At 43.5% G+C, this 13931-nt stretch overlaps 1 protein-coding gene across 6 annotated transcripts in view; it reads left to right on the top strand.

Moving 5' to 3' along the window:
- ATP9B (ATPase phospholipid transporting 9B) overlaps nt 1–1650 on the top strand; it is a 166254-nt gene extending 164604 nt beyond the window's left edge. For 3 of the 6 annotated variants that reach the window (XM_031609940.2, XM_031609919.2, XM_090136846.1), the window contains one exon: nt 496–1649. In XM_031609940.2, coding sequence (XP_031465800.1) covers nt 496–632 — 137 coding nt within the window. In that variant the 3' untranslated portion in view covers nt 633–1649. Of the gene's footprint in view, nt 1–495 lie in introns of all 6 variants that reach the window. The other 3 variants (XM_090136847.1, XM_031609948.2, XM_031609926.2) reach the window with 2 other exon arrangements.
- Nucleotides 1651–13931: the final 12281 nt, after the last annotated feature.

The raw sequence follows: 13931 nt of genomic DNA, 5'->3' as shown, positions 1-13931 counted from the left end.
ATTTTTGGGCTATGAATTAATTTCTGAAGTTTTAAGAATCATTTGGTCTGGTTGTTGTGTCTATTTCAGAGAAAAATGATCTGAATATGAAATACAGCATCCAAGAAAATTAGCAGAATTTCTGGTTGGGAAATTGTATTATAGTAGGTATGAATAGTTTGTAGGAGTAGAAAACTGATGAACTGCTTTAACCTTTAACGTGAGAAACTCTTGGTACTAACCTGAGATCCTGGTTCTGCTGAAATCACCTTGTGCTTCAAAACTGTTAAGAGCATAAAGGGACTCTGAAGCTTTCATTTAAAGAAAATAATTGGCAAAAATGAAATGTTGAGGTTAGCTTTCTCTCTGTGTTGTTTTTTTTTTTGCTTGATTTGTCCGTTCTTAATTTGTTCTAATTTGCATAAGCAAACCTTTAAGAGAATTTGATTGACTTTGCAATATGGAAGTTCCATGTTATCAGCTCCCGTTATTAATTTTTCCTCTTTCTTTCTGCAGATGTTGCCTTTATCACAACTGTGACCTTCCTGTGGAAAGTGTCAGCAATCACTGTTGTAAGCTGTCTTCCACTTTACATTCTCAAGTACTTGAAGCGCAAATTCTCTCCTCCAAGTTACTCCAAGCTTACCTCGTAAGAGTAAATATATTCCAGTGGGTTTTTTTTTTGCTCACACCAGTCTTCAGATCAAACATTCACCGTGCTTTAGTGTCTGTGGACTTACATTGGACTAAAGAAACTAAGAAATCAAAATCAAAAGCGATCAAGTGAATAGAGCACAAACAGAGGAGGAAACATCTGACAGGTACATAACACAGAAGTACACTACCAAGACTATCAGAAATAACCCTTTTTTTTTTTTTTTTTAACCTGCTGATTATAAAATAAAGCTGAATTACTTTTGTTTTGACAACGCTTCTGAATTATTTCCTTGCTACTGTAAAGGATTTTTTCCTACTATACTAATCTTCTGCAAGTTGAAATGAAAGATTCGGTGATTACAGAATTTCCTAATCTTCCTTTAATGTTTCTATGTGGACAAACTCATTTGTCCACACTTACTATACCAAACGTAATACCTGTAAATGCCACTGTCTGTATTAGCAGCTAAATATTATTCCTCATCAAACATTGATAAATATGCACTATTTGAATTATGTACAGATGTCTGCGTAGCACAGTATTATTTTAGGAGCTGTTGCCCATTCCTGTACTCTTCATTTCTGGCACCAGTAAATATTACAGACCTGTGATGTTGACAGCAGTTCTTTAAATGCACATTAAAAACCAGATTGCACAAAAGCTGTTGTGTAGAAAACTCAATGATAAATTCTGTACACCATTCCACTGTACCTGTTGACCTATACAGATAACAAAGACATTGCTGCTCAGTAAATATGTTTTAAAATTTTTATTCATTTTGTATTTGTAAAACTGCAAATAGTGTCAAAGTACATTTCTATATATGAAAAGTCCAGTAAACCTTGTATTAGCTAATATATTTAAATTGCCTTGTAATCTGTTTACTTGGGTTACTCAGGTAAAAATGAAATAAGATGAACATGCAAACATTGTGGTAGGAAAATGTCATCTTCCAAGTTGTAAATGTTATGTTTTTATAACTCAGTTTGAGTGCAATCTTGTTTAAAAAAAAAAAAAATCTTTTTTTTTTTTTTTTTTTTTTTTGCATGCTATCAACTGTCAGTTGTATATCCTTGCTGAGTTATGGCATTTTACAGCAGCTGAAGATTTGTTAAAGAAACTTACTCTGATAAAAGCTGAAGGGTCCAAATGTTACGTGCTGTGCTGGAAAGTAGGGTGTATTATTTTAGTTTCCTATTGTGATATAATTTTTCATTCTCAAGAAGTACATAGAACAAATTTGGCATCGTTCTCATAATGAGTGGAGAGGATTAGTATAATTACCCGTGCTTTATTTATTAAATATTGGTGTTGTTTTTTTTTAAACACTTAATATTTATGTCATTTTCATGTCTGACTCTGCCTTTACAGCATAATTCCTTGCTTGCTACCTTATAATTTCTCCCTTGTGCGATTATAATATTGGATAAGTAATATCTAAGTAATAAATCTACTTCCTGGGAGAGCAGAAGGGATTGCAGCAGAGATATTTGGACTACACTCCATTAATTTTGTTTTGAAAGTTTTTCCTGGTAGTTCTTTACTTGCTTTTTTTTTTTTTTTTTAATTTATTTTCATTCCTCATCAAAAAAGCAATAAAGCCTAATTTTTACTAAATCCTATTGATAGTATATGTATTAAATAAACTACTGAGGCAGTGTTTCTTTGAACTGCACAACACTGCAGAGCAGTTTGCTGTGTCCTTCTATAAACTCACTTCCATAAAAGCTCCACGAGATGTCACTGTTCTCACATCCTAGCAGAAGCCCTTCTTCATTTCATGTGGTTTTGGAAAGATACTCCTGGTTAACAGTTTTAGTTTAGTCCCATGGTCTTTTCTGTTGCTGATTTACTTTCATTTTCTTGGCTGTTTTTTTTTTTTTCCCCCCAATAAGTGGTCATTTCTTTGTACCATTAAGAAAAGTCAGCACGTGCAGGTACTGATGATGTTTTCTTCAGATTATCTTACAATGATGAGCTCACAGCCATAAGAGTAAAATTCAGCAGGTAAGCAAATGCTTAAGAGTGTTGGTCATCCTGCATCTGTATGTCACACATTGGATATTAGTCAGAAAATGAGAAAAACCAGACAAGGACTGCAGAAGTGATAATATTACTTAGATGCAGCTGTATGAGTTACCATCATACCCACGTGTGCAGGATTTAGTGTACGTGCATTAAGCATTAAAATTGTGAGGCTAATGTGTCAGCAGATGTATAGATTCTACACACACACACCTTTTAGAAGTGGAGGCAATTTTCCAGAATGCCTGCTTTTTTAGAGTATTTTCAGTATAGCTAGTTTGAGCTAGCCCTTTATTTTGAAGACTGCAGAAGTCTGCTTCGGGTGACTCACCTTGCTTTTGAGGCTCAGTCTGTTCCTATGCATCCTGGAGAAGTTTGCATTTGCATCACTCAGCCACAGCCCTGCAAAGGGAGTAGTGCTACCATGTCGTAGCAGTATGGAATTAACAACATGAACACAAAATTTAAGTGTTATGATACCTTTCAGTAGAAGGCTAGCATAGATTTTTGGCACAAAGTAAGTACCATCACCATTTCTGGCTCTTAGAATGGAAACTTGCCTGGTGTGCAGGTGAATAAATTACTTCTGAAGAATCTCATTCTGTTGTCATTCACATCAATATTTTTGGGGAGTAAGTATACCTTACATAAACAGATTTAGGCCACCAGTTCTGCAGGAATGTAAGCAAAAACTTCAGTATTCACTTCTGTAGTGGGGGTAACCTTCAGGAGACGTGGGAGATGATTTCACTGCAGATTGCTCTGACTTAAGTGTTTGTACATGTTAGCATTGCCTCTGTACTCCTTTGCAAGTGCATTGCTGTCTCAAGGCATTCGAGTTGCTTTTAGACAGAGCCTGCATCAGATGTTCTGCTGCTGGGATAGATGGTCTGTTCTGAGGATCACCCTCCATCCCCAGAATGATGTGCACCTCTGCTCATGTCAGGTACGCTGGGGGTTTCCTTCCAAACGCTGCTGGAGTCTGACACTCTTTGTACCTGCCCACCTTTGTGTGCATGTTACTGACAGTATGGAGCTTCCTTGGAGACTCCAGAGCCCTGCTGTTAACAGAGATGCTCAGACGTGATCTCCTTCCCCGCTTGCAGAGCTCTGTATCTGAGTTTTATATGTTGGCAAGATAACTTCAAGGAGGCTTGCATGTGTCTCACATGCATCCCTTCACAAGTCCAGAGCTATAACCATGGCTCCAACAGCACCTGCAGGACAAAGAATTTAGCACAGACTGCGTGCAAAGTGCCAGGAGTCTGGGTATCACTTATAAAATGACAGCTGCAGCGGAGAGGTGGCCATTCTGCTCTCACTGCTGACAGAGAAGCTACTGTAGGTCCTGCTTTCCTTCACACCCATCTGAATTATAGTTTCCACAGCTTCAGTCCTTATTTTTGCTGGTCAGAGAGGAAAGAATTGGGCCAGCAGCCTCTTACTACACTTCATTTAATAACCAGTCTGTATCTAGACTGCTATTATAATTCTGAAACTTAAAGGCAATCAAAAAAGGCCTTCAAAATCTTAGCCCCCTGTAGGGAGGAAAATCAGTACAAGTAAAGAGAGTCAACACAGATTGAACATTACATGTAAACAAACAGGAGGTACAATATCTTTAACACCATGTTAAAAAGCAGAGGAATTTCTTTTGTAAACAAAACACACTTAAAGCGAGATACTTCCCAACAAGCACTGACTACCCAACAGATGCCCTCAGCAGGGTTCACAGCTGTTACTGTGAGTGGGAATTTGCACAGCCAATTGCTAACAAAATCATTTTCTAATAGGGAATAGTACTTGCAGACCTATTTGTTACTTCATCGACCCAAAACGTGACTTTGACTCAAACGTTCTACAGTGGAAGTTGTACAAACTGCATACCTTCAACAGAACGAGTGTCCCATATTTAAGTTCTCAAATTCTGCTTTATTCTCCCATTCCTGATGAGGCTGTAGCAAAACTGCTGCTGAGATTTCTACTTACTGTTGTCATGGATGTAGGTCATAACCAGCAAAGCTAAGCATATAAATTGCCCAGAAGAGGGCTGGCTTAATGAATGCTTATCTTTTCTTCCCTATGAGCTCTAAGAAGGATCATCTGCTTTAAGAAGAGAGATTAATTTACGTTATTATACATGATAGGTATTTATGAGCTAAGCTTTATTCCTCTAGTAGTAATCTATGTCTACTTCCTCTCCCATTGACAAAAGTGATAATAAAAAGGCCTTCAATAGTAATGTTTCTGTAGCTTTAACCAAGCTGTATGCAGAATAGTTCACTGTAATTCTCATTGAGAGAACTGCTTTCCATTGTTTCTCTGCAATACACACATCCAGCTTGTTTGTGGTCCTCTCTGTTTTGCTGTATTTTGCTCCAGGTTCTAAGCATGAATTTGATTTTGCAAAGTAAACACATTGTGGGGAAAGAAACTGGCCCTCTTGGCTGGGAGGTTAGGGATATTAATGCTTTCTAAGGATGTCTTTAAGGAGTAAGTGCATGTACAAGTGTTATGCATTTATTCCAATCATCGGCGGCCTTTCTGAAGGAGAGATTTGGAAATTCCATGGTAAAATGCTCCTTCTGGGTGAAAGCTCTGTGCCATGTTTGCTCAACAGAGGAAGATGAACTTTTATCTCCCTCTATGTAGCAGCTGCTGGTGGCTGCCTCCTCTTGCCATTGAACTCTGAATTCATCTGCAGGGACACTGTTAGGTATATGCTCCCACTTCTGCCCACAGCTTCTGGTTCCCAGGGTACCTCCTCCCTTTGTCAGGACCTCTGCACAGCCATCCTCTGAATAAAAGCCTGTGGCTCAACTCGATCACTGCTGACCAGAACTTATTCTGGCTGGAGGAGGGAGGCTTTCCAGCGTGAACAAGGAAGGTGATGCAAACCTGGCCTAGCATGTATTTTTCCCAATCCAAGTGTAATTAAAGCAATTGTAGGCACTGCTGTTTCAAAATAAGTAAATAAATCTTATATAATTTTACCAAATTCTGGGAAGGAGCTGAAGGGAAACAGCATTGAGCAACACTGAGATTTCTGTCTTGTGGCTGTGATCGTTTTGAAATTAATTGGCTCTGCCTTTCCACTTCTGACATAAACTTACTTCTGAGATAATAAAACGTAATAAATTTTATATATATATAAAATCAGATATTTAAAAATATCCTAACTGGAGGCTTTCACCTTACCTACCAACCTGTGCATGGCTAATTATAATTCTGCTAGGTTCTTTTACATTATTTTTGATATTAAAATTAATGGAGGATTGAGAGATGAAAACAACTTTGGTTTTATCTACAAATTGGAAGTTAGTTGAGGATGCCAAAATTCAAGAAGTAAGCATCTTAAAATCCTGAATATGCAATTTATGTATCGTAGGTGAAAAGAGGAAGTGATCTGCTCCTCACAGTAACTTAGATTTACGATGCCCTTAATTTATGCAAACTTCAGTAAGATCAGTAATAATAATAATGTAGAAGAAATAGGCATGTGGAAATCCCATCTAAAGGGGGAAAAAAAGATATCTGATAACATTTCCAGAAAATAAATTGCTTTAATAGTGCTTTAAGATTACCCACAGTTGTATGTCTAGAACTTCTGAGGGAGATCATGTTTTTCATAACCCATCTCAGGAACAGGAGCCTGACAGCAATAATCAGTCAGAATAGCAATAATCAGTCAGAATAGCAATAATCAGTCAGAATACCATACACTTCTGCCTGATCCTATTGAGTCTGCCCAACTTGCATCGTACAATTGGACAAAGAGATTTTTCTTGCCCCAAATTGACCAGGATGGGCTCTGCCAGTAGAGTCAAGCAGGATTCCAGAAGGTCAGTCCATCTGCTGTCACATCTCATGCTCATCACTGCATTAACCTGAAGAACAGTACCAGCACACATGCAGCTGCTGCTTTGCTCCAGCTGTACCTTCCTCACGTCAAGAGGCACAGGTGGAAGCATTGGATCCCTGCAGGCATTCAAGGCCAGGCTGGATGTGGCTCTGGGCAGCCTGGTCTGCTGGTTGGCGACCCTGCACGTAGCAGGGGGTTGGAACTGGATGAGCACTGTGGTCCTTTTCAACCCAGGCCAATCTATGGAAGCAGTGCCCAGCCAGAGGCTCTTCCAGTTGTTGAAGCAGTCAGCTTCTGTGTGAATGGGTTTGCAGTGCTGGAAGGGAAGCAGAGCAAGGAAAAATAAGCTCTCTCTGTATAGCCTGGAGCAGATTTCTTTTGTCAGGGAGTGGGAAGAAAGCCAAGCCACTAGTCACACTAGTGCACACCAGTAGCGCGCTACTAGCTTGCCATCTGTCCAAAAGCAATTACTTGGAAATGGCAGGTGAGGTGGGAGAAGGTTATTCCTCAGCTGTAAAGTGGAGCTGGTGGGAGGCACTGATCTAATACTCTCAGACCCAGAGTCTCTCTTCTTCTTGGCAGGCAGGTAACTCGCTGCCAGCCCAACCATCAGAGCACAGTGAGTGATGGGGCTTGCTGCTGGAGGCTGGGGAGCTTCCTGCAGCACAGCTGCCCTCAGGCTGCTACCTGGGGCCCAGGGGCTGCTGCCACATCACGAGCTGGGACCTGAAGGAACACGTAAGCTAGCCACAGGAAATACCTTTTGAAGGCTGGGGAAGAACTGGAAGTATGTGGCCAGATTGGATGGAGCCCTGGGCAGTCTGGTCTAGCATTAGGAGGGATGGTTGGTGGCCCTGCATGTGGCAGGGGGGTTGGAGATTCATGATCCTTGAGGTCCCTTCCAACCCTGGCAATTCTGTGATTCTGTGAAACCCCATGGTGCTTGAGGCCCTACAAAAATATCCCCCGTTGCCTGCATCGCTCACTGTGGTGCAGAACTCAGGCAGTGCTGTGCTGTGTCAGTGCAGCTCTATGCAGCTTCCACCTCCACATGGCCAGGAGAGGGCCTCCTGTTCGAAGGTACTGAATTCCTGCCCTTTTTGTTTAACCTCTGCCTGGCTCCTTTGCTCACTGCTGAGTTTGCACCTCCCTACCCCTGGGAAAAAATCAGAAGGCTCTGGTCCCATGCATCCTTGCTGGGTGTGCAAATCCAATCCCTTAAACCCACTATGCTGCTTTAGCACAAGTGAGACACAGGTCCCACCCTCAAAGCAAGCAGCTTGGAGCAATCTGGAGCCCTCCCTTGTCTTTCCTACAAGCTACCCTGTGGGTCACAGCACTGCCTGTCTGTTCCTCAGCACCTTCCCACTTATTCCTGCTTGTCCATTCCCCTCTGAGCAATCATGAAGGCCTCTTTGGGCCTGTTGTAGCTATTGACTCAAACCCAGTCCCATCTGTGTGTGGCTCAGTGTTAGTGACTGTGGTCAAGATTTCTTTTTTGTAGCATTTATTTTTAAAGACAGGACTCAAAAATTCCGTGGCAGAGATTCATCAGGTGATCACGTGAAGAGGGTGACCGAGCAGCTGCTCAGGGCTGATCTTTGGGTAAGCTGAATGCAATATGCACGCCTCCAGTGCAACTGAGGGCTAAATTTGGTGGGAAGACACCAGGTAAAGAGAGACCTCCAGCAACTCAAGGGAAAACATGAAAACAGAGTGCTCTCTGTAGCTGTCTTGTTACCTGCTAGTTTCTGTCCCAGACAGCTCTCACTTCTTCCAATGTTCATCACTCCTCTTCTGGTTTGATGGTTTTCCAAGGCAGGAAAAATGCAGGAACTTTAGGAGCGAGAAAAAGTGGGAGTCTGAAATGAAGCAGTTAATCAGCTTTGTACTGGGCAAATCTCAGTGAGTATCAGAATTTGAGGCAGTAAGCAAGAGCTCAGAGATATAAGGCAGGTAAAGTGGGAAGAATATAATAATTTCCATATTTCCTTACACACAACAACTTGCATTCCTGTTTGAAGGGAACTTTCACTAGAAGTAACAGGCAGTTATGAATGCCACTGTTTTTAAGATGTTTGCTTTGTGAGCAGGAGCCCAATTTCCAGACCCAGTGCTGAGTAGTCATTTTACATTCCTCCAGTCCTTGGCAAATCTCAAGTTGATCGGACAAAATGAAGAGAAGAAGACTATAGGAGCAGCAAAGTGGAGGAGCAGCAGACAGATGATTGCTATTGTTACATTACATTGTTACCACATTAGGCATGGACCCCAGGCAGAATTCTTGCAACGATAATACAGGTAATTCAGAGAGAGGTAAAGAGACACTTTACCTAATAATTGAGAGATTTCTATATAGGAGAAGGTTTTGCCATTGCTGAGAATGGATGGAAGTGAGGAAAAATGACAACAATAGTGAAGACAGGAACTTGGAGAGTACTTCAATAAAGAAGTAATGCAGTGAAATGGGGTCCAGTGAGTCAGGAGGGTCCTAAGAGCTCCTCTGTGATTTTACAATTCGATAATAAGGTGAAAGTGAACAATAGTAAATTGGTTTTTGGTTTGGTGTGGGTAGTTTGGGTGGGGCTTTTTTTTTTTTTCTTTTTTTTTTCTTTTTTTTTTAAATTGATTATTTATTTCTAGAAGGCAATTACAGGAAGTTTCGTGTGAAACGTGCTATTTTTACATCGACCAGAAGGGGGCAATGGGAGCTTACAAATAACCAGCATCACTCAGCTGTGATCCTAACCAACAAAACTCTTCTTGTTTCGAGATACACGGTACCTATTTTCAAAAACTGCGTTTTAGTAGTATGAGAAAAAACAACAACAGCAACAACACATATATTTCATTTATTGGCTTATTCTTAAATCTTTTAGCCAAGGCAGAAATCATTGGCATGAAAAGAATATTTTTTCATCTGAAGCAGTCATTGTCAAACAAGAGCATCTCCTTGCCTGCACTGCACAGGACAGGCTGTTTTTAATCAGGGCTGGTGTTGAAACACAGAGGGGGTTTCTGACAGCAGTCCACCTATGCTGGACTCAAGCAGCAGTTTTGGCCACCTGGGACCCTCATCCTCTGAGTTTGTGGCTTTTAATTGGGTTGAAGGGAAGAAAAGAACTCTTCACAGAAGGCCACCACAAGAAGCATTTACTGCGGCCAGTGCTTCAGCAGCTGTGGGGACAGCCAGACGGGCCAGGAGGTATCAGCCTCCATGGAAAAAAAAATGAGCTCCTGTGCTCCTGCAGGGCTTGATGTTTCACCTCAGTTCAGATGTTCTCCTCGTTGGCGATCCTGAATCAGCAATTCCATGCAGCCACTGTGACAGACATCAGAGCCAGGCCCAGAGCAACGTCCTGACAGCCCATCCCGGCCTGACCCTGCCTGCTTTGGTTTGCTGCACTGCAGCTCCTGGGAGACTGAAGTTGGGCGTGCAGACCTTTGCCCCCATGCTCATCCCAAACTGCTCTTTAACTGCCTTTACCCCTTTGCCACTTGCATAAAACCAGTCTGTGTCCACTTACTGGAGTACAGCCAGCAGAACCTGGAACCAAACCCCAGATACCCAGGCTTGACTCATGGAACTTGAGAAACAGTGAGAAAAGCATTTTATTGTGGCACAGCTCTTATAGCTGCATCAGTACTGAGTGTTAATAGCTTTAATTTCAGACACACCTCCAGCAGTGGGCTTTCTAGACCTCAGAAAAAGTCCTGAAGTATCTTGAGACAACTGTAGTCCTGGTCTTCAGTCTGCCTTTGCATAGCTGCCTTCCCCTAAAAGAATAAGCTCTTGGACTCTCATTTTCTGTTTTGTGACATTAAAGGCCAGGTTTTTTTCCTTCTCTAGTTTTTTTCCCATATTACAGCTTGGTGGACACGTCCAAACCTTCACCAGCAGGTCTGGGAGGTTATTCTGTCTTTACCTCTTAGCCTGACAAAGGCACTGCGGTCTCCGTGTGCCTGCCTGTGCAATTTGATTTCTCCTACAACGCTCACACCTTCGTGGGGAGCCTCCTTGTCACACAGCACAGTTGAGAGGTTTCTTTAATTTTGTAATTTGCTTAATGTGCTTAAAAAGCAACCCAAAAATAAACGTAATCAGACTCCTGGGAGGAAGGGAGTAGAGAGAAGAAAGCCCTGAGAGTAAAGAGGAAGAGATCCGTTTGTAACAGCTTCACAGCTTTTCTCCAACTGTCCCATGTTCTGCACTGCACTCAGGTGAGGGGCTGCTGCTGCTATCCCACCCCAAAGCACACAAGGGCTTGGTGCCCTGTGGTTGTGCTGTATCACAGCACTTGTCATCTCTCTCCCTGCTGCTGGAAACTGCATCAGACTGTGTTCTAGTTAAGAATAGAGGGATGCTGGGGTGCTTTCTGGTATTATTTCTTAACAGTAAGAAGAGTTCCCTGAGCTGAGTGTCATGATGTGTAAGTTGCTGGAGCTGAGGAGTTCCTACTGAACAACATCTGTGAGTCCTGCTTCACAAACAGTGCATGCCAAGGAATTTCAGAGTCAGTCCTTCTGCTATCAGAGTCTTGACTAGGCAGAAGTTTGACCCTACTAATGTTTGCTTTATTCTAGTTGCTGGTGAATTCTTTCTCATTCTTTCACATACAGAAACAGATGCAAGAGGAGAGATGAGGTTCTTCCTGAGACTTTCTGATTCTGCATTCTCATTTGGAAATCAATTTAATGCATTTTAATTGCCTATTTTCTCCTAGGTTTTCTCTTTACAGCTATGCACCAGCAAAAAATAACAAGCTAGAGTCTAGCCAGGCAGGCTGCTAATGAGGAAGCTCGACTCAAGATTTTAATTTTCAGCATTTGCTCTTCAAGATAAGTATTTCAGAATACAAGGGTGCCACAAAACAGGAATGTTGCCACTGGCTAGTGCAGTAAAAGCACCAGGCTTGTGCCTCATTTTGCTACACTAAGAGCTACACACTTACATGCTTGTCCAAGCTATAAGAGTCTGGTGATGTACTTCAGGATTCTGGACCCCTCAGTCAAACCATCCCTGCAATAAAAACCAAACAAATAAATAAATAAATAAAAACCCAGCCCTGGTGCCTGAAATGTGGTGTGAAAAGAATGAGGGAGATAAAATTTAAGGTGTGAAGCAGGAAAGGGACATGCTGAGAGTTCAGTCTCTTGTCAGCCTTTCAGGATCACCATGGTAAGAGGAACTGCTGGCTGTGCCAAGCTGATCCAAGGGCTTCTCAGAAATCCATCACCCATGGGGCGTTCAGCATCTCCATCACAGCCCTTCATTTGCAGTAGCAGGCAGCATCCTGTAAGTTCATCTCTTAGTAGCTGAAAAACTCCATGTCCCACCCTTGTCCCAGGCTGCTGTCTTTGAAGATACTGAGCAGCTCCTGAAAGCAGGAGGGAAAGAGCTTTCCATTGTGCTTCCCACCGCTGGGCTGCAGCTCATCATTACCTGCTTCACTTGGAGTGTGAAGGATGCTCCTCAGCAGTGTGTAGTCCCAGATGAGTGAATAAAACTTTGTTATCTCCTTTCCTCACCTGGATAATACTTTCTTTTCCCATACCCCTTACCTGTTGAAAACTCTGGGGGAAGAGGGAGTGGGAACTGGTGTTTGCAAGTGCCTACAACAAGGAGCCATTTTCAAAATTGCTGCCAGAGTGGTCCAAAAAGTTTCAAGTAATAACTTGGAGTTTGCTGGAGTTTAACAAGGCTGACAGCACATCAGGAAACAAGGTCAGTAAAAAGCATTCAAGTCTTGGAATATTGATATTAAAAGGATAAAACTCGGGTTGGAGAAGAGAGAAGAGTGATAAGCAGGAGTCTGTGTGTGAGGAGAGCTAACAGGCAGGATCTCCTGGAGCTCAGCACTGGGACTCGCTGTGTTTCAGAGCTCTGTACAAACGAGGCTGGCGCAAGCTGCTGGGTGTCCCAGACACAGATGATGTCATGATAGAAGGGGAGGCTGCTGATAAACTTCAGGAATGCACCAGCTACGGGAGGATTTGGAGTTGCTGGGGGAATAGGCTAATGCAAAGAAATTCAATATCGCAGAATGGAAGGCTATTTGTTTGGAGAGAACCACTGGCACACTTAAATGCAACTTTAATGAAACAGAGCAGGAAGAAACTAATGAAGTAAAGGCCCCGGGCTGGTGGTGAGGAGCAGCAGGGGTAGCAGCAGCCAAACAAATAACAGCGCAGCTGAGGTTTTGGAGAAGAGGGCTCCTGCTGCAGCCAGAGAGCTCAGGGCTTCACAGCACACTGCTCTGCTCATGTGGCAAATGGGATGGCTCTCAGCTCGGTGCTCCCTGCAAGCTGCCTGATTACAGGGAGAGGGATTGCAGAGGGCACCAAGCACCACTGGAACAGCCCTTTGTGTCGGCCAGCTCAGCACTGGGCAAAGGGAGCACACGTGTGGTGGGGATGCAGGAGGATGCTTGGCACCCAGGACACGTGGCTATAACCACGGCTCAGCAATGCACGGCTCTCAGTCAGAACCACAGAGTCTGCTGGCTGTAGAGGCAGATGCTCCAGACTGACCACCAGCAGACAGGAGAGGGTGAGGAGTGGCAGGGACCTGTTTCTCACACCAGATATTCCAGGGATGCGGAGCCTACCAGGAGAATAAGAGTCCCTGTCTCAGCAGAAGACCCCCCGTGGCCTTTGCAGTGCTGGACCTCTGCTGCTACAGTGTGACCCAAAGCTGCCCCTTTGGCCCTGCTCTACAACAGACTGCCTGCTGCCAGGAGGTCAGGTGTGCACCCGTGCCAAGAGTTGGGGGGGGGGGGAAGGGAGCACTCCTCACATGCTCCTCACGGGCACAGCAACCCGTGCATCTCCCAGAAACTGCACACCTCACCTTCCCCTTCATTCAGAGAGGAACCAGCTCTGCCACCAGCCCCAGCCCAGCATCTGGGCAAGCAGCAGCAGCAGCTCTCCAGCAGTCAGTGCTCAGAGGTGAGACCAGAGGCTGCTCAGCACCAGCAGCTGGGAAGTGTGACACACATGAAATATTTCTGCAGCTACTTTTACCTTTACTTTTTGGCCACCCGCTGCATTTTGGGTGTCCCTGGCAGTGCCCAACAGATACCCACCTTTCCACATCAGACAGCTGCACGAGGGTGACCTCAATTGGGGCATCTCTGGGCTGGGAACTGCCCCCTCCCACCTGCTCTGGATTCAGGATTTGGGGAGGGGCACCCACAAAGGACTGCCTCTCCAAGCTCACATCTGTTTAATTCATCCTTCTGCACACGAGTCTGGTGTGGCTGTCTGATGTCTGTCCTTCCTTTAGGACGTCGGTGTCTGAATGGGTGGTTGGAGCTCCGGAGAGGCATGAAGGCTGTTTTCCTGCAGTCCCTGGCTGTGTGCCTCCACAGTCGCTTACCGAAAGCCCACTAAATCAAAAGCCAGGTA

This window comes from Phasianus colchicus, chromosome 3 (genome assembly GCF_987193195.1).
Source record: "Phasianus colchicus chromosome 3, bPhaCol1.hap1.1, whole genome shotgun sequence".
Classification (NCBI taxonomy): domain Eukaryota; kingdom Metazoa; phylum Chordata; class Aves; order Galliformes; family Phasianidae; genus Phasianus; species Phasianus colchicus.
Note: the sequence above shows the minus strand (reverse complement) of the source record. Positions and strands in the feature narration are given on the sequence as shown.